Here is a 15746-nt window from a genome sequence, read left to right on the forward strand (position 1 = left end):
AGTACTGACCTTTAGGAGCAGCACACTTGTGTACTTTGTAATATGATGATGGGCTCAGGAGAACCTTTCCTGCCTTCACCAAGAGAGCCACATGTGCTGCCTAGGATTCATCTCTCAGGGTTTCAGAGCTCATGTTTATGAATTAGATGTTTTCAGCCCATGACCCCTTTTCTGTGTAATTCAGATGATCAAGAACATTTTATAAGGAAAAATACAATTCAGAGATGTGAGAGAGTGTTGACCAAGTGGGAACAGAGACCAGGCAAGACTGTGTAATTAGTCTAGTTCTCTAGAATCATATCATTAGCAAATATATATCTAGTGGGAGTGGTGAAGGAAGTGGATGCTCACAGAAGTGACCCGAGTGCAAATAACAAGTTCTAGTAGGGATTAAACAACTTGAATTTAAAGATTTAAAATTGGGGGCATTTTTTTTTTTTTTTTTTAAAGCACAGTTGGAGAGTCAGGCAAGTCTCTCAAGTTCAAGGCCAGCCTAGTCTACAAAGTGACTTCTTCCAGAACAGCCAGGATTACAAAGAAAAATTCTGCCTACCTGAACCTGTATTTGTCATTCATTTGGTTCAGTGTTCCTCCTTAAATTTTTAAATGAATGTTATATTTATTGACTTGTAAAAGTATCTTGGAGTGCAGAACTATCATTTATAGTACATACAGAAATTGAAATTGTGAAAATTTCTTGCTACCTTTTGAAACTCTGAGAAGTCTGCCCTTATCTAAAGTTAGGCTTTCCTGCATTTCATTTACCAGCCATCAGTCATAGTCTGAAAGTCTTAAATGGAAAATTCCAGCCATAAGTGATTGATAAGCTTTAAATTATGTACTGATCTGAGCAGCACAATGGAATCTTACATCATTCTGCTTGTATCTTGCCTGGGACATGACTCATTCCTTTGATGAGAATATCCACACTGTGTACGCTCCCTGCCCAATAGTCTCTGGTTTCCACTTGGTTTTTCAAATATTGTGTGTTCCAGTTCAAGTAATGCTCACATCACCTCCACACAAGAGAAATGAGTCTGTTCCAGTAAGACAGTGGCACACTCCTGTGGCTTTCAGTATAGTATTTGTTACACTTGCTTTATTTTACCAGTTGCTGTTACTCTCTTACAACACCTAACTTAAAAATTAAACAGGTACTGTAAGAGAATAACAAAAACACTAATAAAACAAGCACAGTTTCTGGAATGTTACCTGAGCCTCGGAAGAGGGGGGAAGTTGCTGGGGTTTTTTAGTTGCTGTTGGGCTTGGTTTTTGTTTGTCTGTTTGTTTGGCTGGCTGGTTCGTTAGTTGGTTTTTTGAGGCAGGGTCTCTCTTTGTAGCCTAGGCTGTCCTGGCAGTCACTTTGTAGACTAGGCTGGTGTTGAATTTAGAGACTTGCCTGCCCCTCCAAGTGTCCAGCTTGATAGTTGCTGTTTTAACATGGAAGCTTCAGTTTAGGAGAGAAGAGTAACAGGGTAATATTTTTCAATAAATATTGACTGTTTTGATGTCTCTCTCCTCTTCAAAGGCAGATCTCTGTGCTAAAACCAGCAACAGGGACTTGCTCTGCTATAGAGGTAAATTGAATATCTGAAAGCAGATGAAGATGAGTTGGAAAATGAAGAGTAATGGCTATGAGTAGATCATTGGATCAGAGAACCTTTAGCTCCCTATAGCAATGAATACTGCCGTTGGTAACAGTTGGTTGTAGCACTGGACAGGTTCTAATAGTTTCTTAGGGCTGGAGAGATGGCTCAGAGGCTAAGAGCACTGGCTGCTCTTCCTGAGGACCTGGGTTTGGTTTCCTTTGGTGGCTTACAATCATCTGTAACTCCAGTACCAGGGGATCTCTTCTCTACGTGGGCACTGTACATACAGGGTGCATAGACATGCATAAAGGCAAAAATATCAGTAAGCTTTTAAAATGAAAGAAAAATAAAATTCTAAAAATCAAATTTCTTTGCCATTTTCATTTATTTGAATATGTTTAAAGTAATGTTGAAGTTTTATTTAACGTTTTGTTATGCAGGATATCATTTTGCTTACAACTGCTCAATTTTAAGATTAAACCATTTGGATACCAACTCAATATCTGTGAGTAAGCTGGGAAGCTTGCTCAGCAGCACAGTGCTTGCCTGGTATCTTTAAGGCCCTGGCTTTGGTCCTCAGCAACACAGAAATCAATAATTTGTGAATTGTTGCATAATTTTTCAAGTTAGTGTAAGTTGAAGATCATTGGCTTGAATAGCACCCTAGGAGATTAAGCGTTCAAGGAGGCTTGTTTATTACAGCTATTAATAAGACAAATAGCAGATCCTTCCTACTGTCATTAAGATTTTTTATTGCCTTGGGTATGCCTATAGCTGAATATTTTAGTCCCCAAATTAAAATTTTCTTTGCCCGTATTCAAATGTTATTGTGAAGTCTAACATTTCTCCTTTACATTGAGTCAAATTATATACTAGCCTAAAAAAAAAAAAAATAGGTAAATGTCTTGACTGAATTTGGCAGTGGCTGCTGGCGGCATCATCAGATCTGTTTACGGATCAGTGGCTGCTTCCTGTTGCAGTGAAGGCTAGCTTTGTGCGGCTAGGTCTTGTGTTGATGGAAAAAAAATCAAAACAACAGATCCAAACCGACTGCTTGTATTTCTTATACTTACGAGGCCTTTGATATTTAGTATCAAAAAACAAATGTTAAATTCAACACAGATGTCAACTGCTGCATATCTGTGGCATCTCACAAAAAAATTCTTAAATTATTCATAAGTCAAATAGCATCTCCATTTTTTCCAGGTTTTTAGGTAATTTTAGAGGAAATTTCTAAATTATTAATTGAAGCTGGTGACTAAAGACTTTTTGATTTTCTAAAGGTAGAATAGCTTTTTTGTTGTTTGGCCCTGTGAAATAAGTTTGTTTTCTGTCCTTCTAACTGAGTCATGAGAAAAATGTAGATTAAGGGAGGTAATGCAATATGTGAATTACCTTTCAAAAGTCATCATAAGGAAAATGTACTTTTCTCTTAGGAGGTTTTATCAAGAAAAAAAAAAAATACTTTGTGAGATCACTTTCCCCCATGGCCAGAGAACATACAGAGCAGGACTTCCCTCCTTTAAGCCTGTTTGTTTCGTGGCCCAGGATGTGGTGTGTGATGATATGTTTGGAAAGCATGTGTACTCTGCTGCTGGTGGGTGGGGACGGTGTACACAGCCTTCAGACCTACTCAGTCGCTGCTCTGTGGATTCTCTGCCCTCTGCTAACCCTGCCCCTTTGTTCTGATGATTGCTGAAGAATGTTGAAGTAGATTGCGGATTTGTCTTCCCGGGGTTATCAGTTCCTGTCTCCTGTATTTTGAAGTTCTGGTTTAGACACTCTCATTCTTAGGGTAGCTTGCCTTAGTGGAGTGACCCTTTATCCTATCTTTCTATTCCTCTGGAGAGTACTAGTACTACATCTGACTTCATGGCTTTTCTTACCTTGTGTCTTTCTCCCCTGTCTCCCTCTCCTCCTTTCTTTTCTTATTTTCCCCTCTTCTTTCTCTTCTCCTTGTGTTCATCCTTGTGGTTCTAGGAATTCACCCCCAGACCTTGCACATGCTAGGCAAGCACTATCCAGTGACCTAAGGTTCCAAGCCATTCATCACTCATTAAATCTGTTCACGTAGCATCTGTTTTTCCAGGCCTTTTTGGTTTTGTTCTTACTTTTAACTTATCTGTGCCACTACGTGAAATGACCTGATGTCCAGCAATGCTAATTCCTTTGGACAGTTTCTTTTAGTTGGTCTCCTTCATAACCCCAGGTTGTGGTTGCCAGCTGTCGCTGTTCTTTTGTTCTGTTTTGTTTGTAACATTTTCATTGAATATACAATCACTGCAGGTTTGGATTTAAAAACAATTTTAATTAGTTCTCTAATTATACCTCCGGTTTGGGAAGCTTGGGAGTAAAGTTACATTTTGAGGTAAGCTCTTTTGTGTAGCACAGGCTGGCTTTAAATTTATGATCCTTCTGTCTCAGCCTTCTGATTGATGAGAAAGTAAACTAGCTCTGTGTGTGTGTGTGTGTGTGTGTGTGTGTGTGTGTACTAGGAACTGAATGCAGGGCCTTGTACATCCTGGGCAAGTGTTCTACTACTGAACGACTGTCTTTGCCCTTGATTCTTAGACAGGGTCTTACTGTATGGGCCTGACTGGCCTCAAAATTGAGACACTTCTGCTTCTGCCTTCTGAGTGCTTGGATTACAGACAGCATGTGCCACCCTAGTAGGCTAAAAGTAGTTTATATAGTTCCCAGATAGTTACATCTGGTGTTTTTCATTTGTTCATTATTGATTTCTCTTTTATCTGAGGAAATTTCTGTGTTAGGTTAAGGTCAGTCTGCTTTCAGTGGATTCTCTGGTTTTCTCTTATTGAATATCTGTTTTGTCTTTCTTCCTACAGGGTATTTTTTATTGGTTGTAAAACCCCAGGTTATAGACTGTGAGGCGTTATGGGTGTTCCCAGGTTATAGGCTGTGAGGTGTTGTTGATGTTCCCAGGTATGGGCGCGTGAGGTGTTGTTGCTGCTTTGTTCTGTCTTGTTTAGACCTTTAAAACACTTGCCTTGAGCCTCCTGACTGCCTGCTTTTGCTGAGAAACTATAGTAGGCATTTAAAAGGTCTTCCTTGTACGTTCCAGAGCTCTCCCTGCATTTTGTTCTCTGCTTTTAGGGAGTTTTTAATTTGTTTTGGGTTTTAGAAATTTAGAAATAGATTTTGTTTTTTGACCATTGCCAAGTTCGTGAAGTATTTGCCATAGCATGGTGGTTTCTCCTACCAGATGCTCCTGCAGCAAGTGTTTAGTTAGGCCTCTCAACATTGCCATAAAACTCCCTCCCTCCTTCCTTCTCTCCTTTTTTTCCTTCTCCCTTCCTTGTTTAAATCTTGTTTCTTATGATAAGTTTTTTGTTTGCTTGTTCTAGCAGGAAATGACCTAGTTAGATTCAACTATAAGTTCAGACTCGCCTTAGGTAGGGTGTGATTCCTGTCAGTTCGCAAGGTTGTGGTGCTCTTGAGGTCTGTCCTTGGTATTTCCCAGGCCAGTCTTGGAACTCTTTCTTGTATACTTCAGTTTTTAGTGGTTTGAGTATGCTATCTCAGGGCAGATGTGCACTCCTGGAGTGTAGTTCAGGAGCCTGAACTTGATAGAGAAGCTTTTGAGACCCTTGTAAACATCCTTACATTCGAAACATTTCCTAGTCTCTATCTTCACAGATTTTTCAATATAGTGATAAATGTATATATGAAAGATGTCCCTTCTTAGGAAGGTATATGCATTGTGGAGTATTAATTATATTACAAATTAAAAACACAAAAGTGATACCACTGCAGATCTCATAGAATGCCAAGACATTTACAATTGGCCAGTTACTTAAGAACTTACCTAGGTAATACAGAGCTGTTGGATGTCCACCATTGCTGGTAAGATTGTGGAAATGGTATAGCCACTTTAGAAATCAGACTTTTTACAAAGTTAAACATAAGATTACTTTATGAATTGTTCATGCCATTTGAGGATATTTACCCAGAAGGCATGAAATACCTCCACTATAAGATCTATGTATAACTTTTAAAAAAATAATTGCACATATACATAAAACCAAAATTGGAATATCTATCAGATGGAGATTGGATGGGTACAATGTACTATATCTACACAATTATAATTTTTATGTTAGTATTTTAAAAGATACTTTATAGGTTTTAGGTAGCTAAATCTATTGTTCTTTAATGATTCCACATCTTGTTAACAAAGTAAGAAAGTTGTTCTGAAAAATAGATTAATTCATATTGGCTTCTAGTTTTATGATTAATTTTTACATTAAATTCTATATAGATTAAGGAATTTATTTGATATATGGTAAAGATTTTATGCCTTCTGATATATGAGAGAGAACACATGGCTTACTTCTTTCTGAGATTGTGTTACCTCACTTAACATTATATTTAACATTTATAAATTAAATTGGGAACATTTTACATTTTTATAAGTTTCCCACAGTAAGTTTTATGATAATGGTATGTGTCATACATTTTATTGTATTTAATCCTACAACTTTTATTGGTAACCTTTTGGTGTCACAATTTCTGCTTATGGCAAAGATGCTTTTTATTTATGTCCTTTTTAGTGTAATGTTGGTGTCTGAATCCAGACCTATGCTGCAAGTGCTTCTAACACTGAGCGTCTTCACCAACCCCCAAGTAATATTGTTGTTTGTTTTGTTCATTAAGATAGGCTCTCACCCTGTAGACCAGGCTTGCCTGGAATTTAGAGATTCACCTGCCTTTCTGCCTCCTGAGGGCTGAGTTTTAAGGTGTATGCCACCACACTCAGCTCCAAAATACTTTTTTTTTTAAATTTTTTTTATTGGACATTTTATTTACATTTCAGATGCCATTCCCTTTCCCCAGTTCCCCTCCCTAGAAAACCCCATCCCATGCCCCCTTTTCCTTTTTGCTTTTATACAATTTTTTTAAAAATGTTAATCAAAGGCTTTATAAGTTTGGTAATGCTCAATCAGAAGTGTAACCCAATACCCAAAATACTATTTTTAAGTTGTCTTTTTAAATTTCTAATGTCATTTTATATGGTTTTGTGTTTCACTTAAATATAGTTTGTCAAAGGAAACTAGACATCCATAGCACTATGAAGCTAACACTAATATTATGCTTAGGTACACTGCTCACTGAGGTATCACCACAGGTCTAAAGGACCTACAGAGAGAAGCTCAGCTCCAAGAATCTGACCTTTATGTTGTTTTGTATTGTTCATAGAGTTATTTGTTAAATAATCAATATTTAAGTGTGTGATCTATGGGACTAGAGATTGCTAAGATGTACTTTCAAGTATTTTTAAAGGATTTTATTTATCTTCATTTTATGTATACGCATGTTTTACCTCCATGGATGTACATCCCTGTGTGTGCAGCACCTGTGGAGGCCAGAAGGGTATCAGGTCCTTTGGAACTCAGTGAGCTGAAGAACCTGAACATGAAGAGCAATGCATGTTCCCCTTAACCACTGAGTCATCTCTGTAGCCCCCAGATCTTACTGTTAAAAGACTTCTGCGCTCTCCTGCTCACTACATGAGGGCTCACTTAAATGAGGGTGTACATGTGCCATTGCTTAGAACTGGGTGCTTATAGACCTATAAAAGTTACATCTGAAAACCAGATGAGGTACACTCTATAATGTTATATAAACACAATCCTTCTGCTTTCTTTAGTTAATATTTCCTAAATTGCTACCGAAATAAAAATAAACAACAGATAAAAGAATGCTAGAACCCGAGCTTGGTTATTTTTACAGTGCTGTTATTATAGTGTTACAGTCTGTTTTACTGCCCTCTGGCATGATTAACATGTGAACTCTCATATTTATAATGAAGTGGTTATTAAACTTTACTTGTGCAAAAAAAGATGAATTCATATAAATATTGCTGTCACATTTTTGTGTGTTCTCTGTTTTGCTTCTTCAACAAGGCTAAACTTTAGCTAGTCATATTTTTTCATTTATATTTTTATAATAATCTTAGTTTAATCTATTATACACAGTGGCCATTGTATTATTATCAGTAATACCAAATGAAGGAAGCCAGTCATAAAGAAGTAGAATTCATGAGGAAGCTAAAATTGAAGAGAAGAAAAAAAGAGCTGTTCACTGGGCACAGGGTTTCAGTTTTGCAAGATGAAGAAATTCTAGAGATCTGCCACATACAGCATGAATGCAGTTGTTATTCTATGATGGATTGTGATTACAAGATACTCAAAACTTTATAAGGGGAAGTGACCTATTTACCTTATGTTTTTGGAGATTCCAATGGATAATCTTAATTATAACCTGCTTAGATTAAGAAATCCTTAGGAGACTTGGAAAACATTCTTTCAGTGTGTCTGAAAGGCATTTCCCGGAATGATTAGATTAGGAGGGCTCCAACCTAATGAATAGAGTTACAATTTGATGGCATTATTAGAAGGTGGTAAGAAATTGGAGGTAGGGGGGCTGGAGAGGTGGCTTAGTAGTTAAGAGCATTGACTGTTCCTTCAGAGGTTCTGAGTTCAATTCCCAGCAACCACATGGTGACTCACAAACCATCTGCCATGGGATCTGATGCCCTCTTCTGGTGTGTCAGAAGACAGCTACAGTGTACTCATAAGACCACTAAATGATTCCTTTAAAAAAAAGAAAGAAAGAAAGAAAGAAAGAAAGAAAGAAAGAAAGAAAGAAAGAAAGAAAGAAAGAAAGAAAGAAATTGGAGGTAGGGCCTGTCAGAGGAGGTAGGTCATTGAGGTAATGCCTTTCAGGACTGTGTCTTACCCAAGCACACTCTTGTATTCCCTATCAGTACTTTCTGATGACCATGAGGCAGAGAACTTCCTGAGCTGACATTCCCACTATCCTGATGTTCTGTCCAAGCACCTGAGTTCACATGGCTCTGAACTGACTGAACTTGAAATTATGAGGCCAAATAAATGGTTCTTCTCTAGACTGTTCTCTCAGACATTGAGGTGACAGTTTTGAAGACATAACTAACAGGCAGGAAGTTCCAATCAGGCAGGTCTGTCAGTAGCTTCCGGTGAGGGCCCTCTAGACTAGAGGGTGATAAGACAGAAAAATAATGAGAATCAGCCACATGCAAGGCAATGGTGGGCCTGCTTTGTAAAGACTCTTTCTGAGAATTAACTGGGATTCCATCAGAACTGTTTTAATCCCTCCCAAGGGCCACACCCCAGGGACCTTATTACCATTTGTTAAAGACTACCTCTTGAAAGCTCAGTCACCTGTAATCTCATCACACTCTGGACTAAGCTTCCAGAACATGAGCCATTGTGGGACAAACCACATCCAAACTATGGCAGCAGATAACATTGTAATATATACTTAAATATGATTCTTATGAATATATTCTTTAACAGAATAAGACCAAAATGATAACTTTTCAGTAATCTCATTTATACTTAGAATAAATTAACTTAAAAACTTTAAATTAACTTAAAACTTTATAAACTTGGTATCCTCAGTGCCAAAGCCCTGTGTGATCCTACACTGCTAAGATCACTCAACCTCATATTGAACCATTTCTCTTAACTACAGTAGTCATATTCCCATTTCCCTAACTTGGCAAGTCTTGCCCTCTACACAGAATGTTCTTCTCTGTGGATTTTACCCAGCTGTTTCTGTCTTGTTTTTCATGTTTTGGCTCAGTAGTCTGTATTAGTTTTCTTGTTGATGTGACAAAGGGCCCATCAGAAACAACTTAAAGGAAGAAGGATTTACTTTGACTCACCTCAAAGGGGATGTAGTCCATGATGGCAGTGAAGGCATGGTGTGGGAGGGTGACGGATAGTCACACGGTCTGCACTTAGGAAACAGAAAGGGAAACGCTGGTGCTGCTCATACTCCACAGTGTGGGTCTTCTCTCTTCAGTTAACCTCCCTGGAAAGCCACTCACAGACGTGCCCAAGGGATGACTACCACATGCTTCTAAACAGAGTCTAGTTAACAAGGAAGAATAGCTGTCATGAAGCCCCTTGTCACAGAGCTGTTCCACTGTTACCAGCCTCTAGATGTCACATGGCTCTATGCAACACTGCTCACTAGCTGATACTCTCTGGATTTGCCCAAGAATGTATGTGATCTTGGTGTAGACTTTGTCTCTTCATAACTTTATCCCTAGATAACCTAGAACAGTGCCTTCTGTGGATGAATTAACTTCCTAGTCTTAAATGACCCCATTCCAAACGATTTAAATTTGAGTTTTAAGATGTCTTCTTGGATAGTTCTATCTAACTGTTGTGAAGATACCTCCGACTCAGACTTAGCTTGCTCTGAACCTAGGCTATCACACCCCTCTGCCCACTCTGCCGAGAATCTTCTGTCTGTAGTTGGGATGTCAGGCCTGAGGTCCTTTCTGGTTCTTTCCTTTCCCTGACCTCCCAGCGGTCATCAAACCCTATCAGGTTTTCACTCTCCTCCTTCCCTTCCATCTTGTCACTGCCACCTTTAGGTCAAGTATGTTTTACTTGAACCATTGTTAACAGTGCCAACCGAGGCTGTGTACCTTCCCCATATCCCTCTCTTGCTGCTTCTTGTTCTCACTCTCTATTCCTCTTTTCTGGACCATAAGATCTTCCATTCCTGATGCCACTTTCCTGTTCAGAACAGTAAAATACAGTCTTTTAATGCAATAGCCTCTATTCTACAGCCTCTTTTAGACCCAGCTCCCTCGCCAGGCTGACCTCTCAATAGATTCCCATGTATTCATCTTGTAGCTTACATAACTACTGTTCAACACACATATGCCAGATCTTGCCCAACACTTTTTTCTCCCTTCCCTTTTCCCTGCTCACTCCAGCCCCGCTGGCTCTGGCCCAAAGGTATTTAATTAATTAATTAATTAATTAATTAATTTATATATTTATTTATTATATGTAAGTACACTGTAGCTGTCTTCAGACACCCCATAAGAGGACATCGGAACTCATTATGGATGGTTGTGAGCCACATGTAGTTGCTGGGATTTGAACTCATGACCTCTGGAAGAGCAGTCAGTGCTCTTAACCACTGAGCCATCTCTTCAGCCTGCCCAGCACTTTTATAATTCCATTTCCACCAATTCTTCTGATTCCTCGAGACCCTTTTTCTTTCATATTTATTTTATTTTTAAATGATGTTGAAGTACTGGGAGACAAGCCTGGGACCTCCATGCATAGACGAGTACACTACTGCCCAGGTGCATCCCTAGCAGAGGCCCATCCCTCAGTTAGCCATCTTTCTTTAAGACCTTACTGGAATACTTAATGTGTGTAGCCACCATGTCACCTGCATAATCATACTTTTATTTCTTTTTAATTTATTTTTTATTTCATGTGTATTGCATGTATGTCTGTGTGAGGGTGTCATATTAGAGACAGTTGTGAACTACTATGTGGGTGCTGGGAATTGAACCTGGGTCCTCTGAGAGAGCAGCCAATGCTCTTAACTTAGAGCCCTTTCTCCAGCCCTATATTCTTTTTATTGCTATAGTCGTCACCTCTAGATTGTAACAAAGGCTTCTCCTCTGCTAGGGATGCACCTGGGCAGTGGTGTACTCGTCTATACATGGAGGTCCCAGGCTCATCTACCAGTACCTCAACATAATTAAAAAATAAAATAAATATGAAACCCAACGCTTTTATGCTAACCTTAAAATTATTTTTAAAAACCTGTCCTTGTTGACAAGCATTTGGTTAGCATGGATGGACATGAGTTTATCAGACTCATTTACTGTGTTGTCAGCATCCTGTCTCTTGTGCGTGTTACCTGCCTTTCTACACTGCTGGGTAAGCTCTGTTCTTTGGTGGAGTTATGAAGTGAGCTATGCTTTGGATGTGACACTGACTTCTCTCAGATCTCAGAATGTTTCTCTCATTCCAGTGCTCTCTTCCTGCCTTTCTTGTATAGTCAAACCACCATGCATTCTTGAACACCATGATGTCCGAGGGTTCAAAGTCCTTTGTGATCCTAAGGCTCACACTTTGCAAACAAAGAAATAAAGAACATGTTAATAATACCTGAAATTAAAAAAAAAAAAAATAACACCCAGGATTCTCAGTCTGTAAAGGGCAGAAGAGCTGTCACTTAAGGATACCTTTTAGTGCTAAGTCTAAAGGGAATGTGTCTTCCTCTTCTGAGCGCTGAAGGATCTTGCATTTATCATCTAAAATGTACCAAGAGTTGGAGAAAGATAACTCTCAAAATGCACATTTGTATTTTGTGTTGCCAGGAGTGTACCCAAAATCTCTGGGGACAGTTGAGACAGGATGCCTGCTTCGCCAGGGAGAGGTGCCTTAGGAGGATTTTGATAAGTTCTAGGTTTAAAAACAAACAAACAAACAAACAAACTTCCCCAAACAAAACAACAAAAAACTCCCAGCAAACCTGAACTTTGAGGTGTCTTTCAGAGATGATGGAAATGACTAAGGTCAGGACCCGTTTCACATGTGGAAAGCAGTGGGAGGCTTCTGGTTCTCTGCATGTTTGCCTACCCACATTCTAGGAGCAAGGTGAGCTTGTAGAGAAGTTATGGCCCCCTCCTCCACTCTTTATTCACCTCCTAAAACAAGATGGGAGAGAATCAAGCAGCAGGAATGATGAGGTTAGACCCTTGTGCTAGTGACTGTGCTTGTGTAGGAGTGACTTGGGAACAATGGTTGGCTGTGGGCGCTGGTCTTCCAGGTCTCTCCACATTACACACATTTCGAAAGAGTCCATTCCCTTATCATTTCCCGAGTTATGTAGCTGCACCACCCTAGATGGAATCTTTGTCTCTTGCCACCTTTTTGATAACTCACACTTCTCAGTGCCAAAGCCCTGTGTGATTCTTTATGGCTCATACCGCTCAACCTCCTTTTGAGCCATTTCTCTTCCATCAGTTAGTATAAACCCACAGTAGACATCTCCCTGTTTCCCTAACTATAGCTAGAATAGTGTGTGCTCATTAATATCTTTGTGCCTGACCTCTCACATATGTAAAATGGGCAAAATAGTAACAACTACCTCATGTAACTTCTGGAAATACTATAAATATATAAAATTGGTAGAACTGGTCTGAAATTGTAAGCAACTAAAACGGTTATTAGTTGATTTAATCATACTTTTCATACCTGCTCATCCTACCAGTTAGATGTATTTCACATATATATGTATTTATGCACACACACACATATACACACACATACAATTTCTTCCCAGTGTGTATAAAACCTCCCTTTTTAGTTCATGTAATTGAAGAGTCTTCTTCAATTTCAAACAACTTAATGGAAACAAACTGTGTACATGGAAAAAATTGGATGATTTAATTTCTTCAGTCTTTGGGAAAGTAGAATTCTTTTCTTCTGCAAATAAACCTGTTTCCCTGTCACATTGCAGGTGGTATGCAAGATTACAATTATGTATGGGCCAACTGTTTTGAGATCACATTAGAATTGTCTTGCTGCAAGTACCCACCTGCTTCTCAGCTTCGACAAGAATGGGAGAATAATCGTGAGTCTTTGATCACATTGATTGAAAAGGTAAAAATTGCTGGCTGGGCTGGGCGGTGGTGGCGCACGCCTTTAATCCCAGCACTTGGGAGGCAGAGGCAGGCGGATTTCTGAGTTTGAGGCCAGCCTGGTCTACAGAGTGAGTTCCAGGACAGCCAGGACTACACAGAGAAACCCTGTCTCAAAAAAAACCGGGGGGAAAAAATTGCTGGCTGGAAGGTGCAATTTAGAAATAATGAGTTAAATAGGGGAGAAATTTGAATGCACATGAAGAAGAAGCCAAATAGCGTGTTCTTTATCTCATATGTTTTAAGATTGTAGATTCTCTGTAGAAATTATTAGTTTATGGTCTACTAGAGTCCATCAAGCTCCGCCTTTTCTACTCCAACCCCCAATCCTTGCTCCTTGCTCCATGGAGGCTTCCTTTGACAATATTAGAACAAATGGAAATAATTGGCTAAATTTTTAGTGGGGGTTTGTGGTATAGCTCAGTAGTAAAAGGAGGGTTTGGAATGAATGAAGCCCTGAGTTCAATTCCTGACACCAAGAAAACCCTATAAATTTGTACTGTCAGGTTGACAATGCCATGTGTTTGCTAGAGACCCTTTTCCATTGTGAATATGTATCAGTTTAGTGTAAATATCAGAAATGTTCATGCCACTATTGACTGTACCAGAAATTATAGTTTGAAGAGGAAATTTGAAGCTTGACTTTAAAGAGAGGGAACTTCAAAAACACTTTTAGAGATTTTTATAACTTAAATATAAGAATTTAGTGCAGAGGCTAGAAAGGTGGCTCAGTGGTTAAGAGCAGGCTGTTTTAGCAGAGGACCCGGGTTTGGTTTCTAGCACCAACATAGTAGCTCACAGCCTACTGTAATTCCAGTGCCAGGTGTTCCAACATACTTTTCTGGCCTCTGTGGAGCATCAAACAGACATGTAATACACATACATACATGCAGGCAAACATACACAAAATAAGAATAAATCTTAAAAAAAGAATTTAGTCCTTAATCTATACTTTATTTCAACTTCAAGGGATTAAAAAAACACTTTGTTTGCTTTGTTTGTTAATCCCAGCCCTCCAAAGGTAGACGTAGGGGATCTCTGTAGTGGGAAATATTAAAAACTGCAATTCGTGCTCCGTTAGCAGGCCCCAGTGGACGGGCTGGCCAGGCACTGGCGGGCATGGCTGGCCTGCTCTCATCTCGTGGAGACTCTCTGACTCAGAGCTCCGAAATCTCTCCACCCAGCTCACTAAGTTCCTACTGGCAGGTCACTACCATGCCAACCTCACGCTTCAAAATTCCTACAGCCTTTTGGGGTGCACTTCTTGCAAACCCACGCTTTGCCGCTGTACCTTTCTCTCTGGAACCCAGTTGATCCCAGTTGAAACACCACACAAACTTAGTTCAGAATCAGTGGTAACTCAATCACTGGGTGCAACAACTAGAATTGATCCTGTGAGCCATAGTAATTCTAAATTCTCCAGTAGCGAATCCTAGTAGATTCGCCTTCTAAACTGGAGGCCACTAGTAGCTAAATCTTGTCTCTGTCTGTCCCTGTCCAAAAGCTGTATCTCTCTTCCTCCCCCCCCCCCCAACTCAGAAATCCCACCTACTCACCCAGTGATTGGTTTCTTTATTAATTAGAAGGGTCACATGAAGTCCCAGTATGTGATTCACATCTCATCCCAGGTAGCCCCTCTTAGAGAAGTTGAATTAACATCAAAATACAAACAGCACCAGAGCTATCCACAACAGATCTCTATGAGTTGGAGGCCCGCCTGGTTTCCATAAAGAGTTCAGGAAAGCCAGGGCTACATAATAAGACCCTGACACAAAAGAAAAAGAAAAATTGGAAACTATTACAGTAGTCTTGCTGTTTAGAAACCCTAGCATCAAACTGATTGCTTCTGCGTTTTGATTTTTGTTTTTTAGGTCCACATTGGAATTAAAGGATTTGTTAAAGATTCCGTGACAGGCTCTGGGTTAGAGAATGCAACCATCTCAGTAGCTGGTATTAATCATAATATCACAACTGGAAGATTTGGCGATTTCCATAGATTACTTGTTCCTGGGATTTACAATCTTACAGCAGTTTCAACTGGGTAAAAGTTTTAAACTAGATTCTTAATCACAGTGCCAAGCCTCTCTTTAGGTGTAGAATTGTCTAAATTCTTCTCACTGAATGTGGCTTCTGTTTTAATAATGACAAAGTACTATCACTGGAGTATTTTGTCCTATAGTCCAACAGTGTGAGGTATAATTGGAACACTGGGAGGAAGAAAGATTATGAAAGTTTTACAAAAGGCTGCGCCGTCGGAAGTATTGCCTCAGCTAGTTGAATCAGGTAGAAGCAGTCCAGGGCTCCATAGATGGAGTTTGAAGACCTGTCTTCCCAGCTTTCCAGTACATTAAAGTACATTAAAGTAGTGGGTTTTCACTTGTACAAACCTTTCTGCACACTCACTTGATGAGGATTTTATTCATAACCTTTCATTCTGGGCTTCGTAATGGGAGGAAAGGGGGAGTGCTAATCTGATAAGGCGAGGCAAAGATGGATAGCACATGCCTTGAATATCACAGGAGCAGTCAGCTTGTCTGCCCCTGTGAATGTCACAGCAACATTTCTGACAAAATTCTAATGTGAGATACACGGGAAGCTTTGTGGGAAAAATAACTCTTTAAAGA

General features: G+C 39.4%; 1 protein-coding gene across 1 annotated transcript in view; it reads left to right on the forward strand.

The window, feature by feature from the left end:
- Positions 1–15746, forward strand: part of Cpd (carboxypeptidase D) — a 67110-nt gene that overhangs the window by 16823 nt on the left and 34541 nt on the right. The window contains exons 3-4 of the mRNA XM_034504955.2: positions 12942–13084; positions 14994–15163. Coding sequence (XP_034360846.1) covers positions 12942–13084; positions 14994–15163 — 313 coding nt within the window. The remainder of the gene's footprint in view (positions 1–12941; positions 13085–14993; positions 15164–15746) is intronic.

Source organism: Arvicanthis niloticus, chromosome 6, assembly GCF_011762505.2.
Source record: "Arvicanthis niloticus isolate mArvNil1 chromosome 6, mArvNil1.pat.X, whole genome shotgun sequence".
Taxonomy (NCBI): domain Eukaryota; kingdom Metazoa; phylum Chordata; class Mammalia; order Rodentia; family Muridae; genus Arvicanthis; species Arvicanthis niloticus.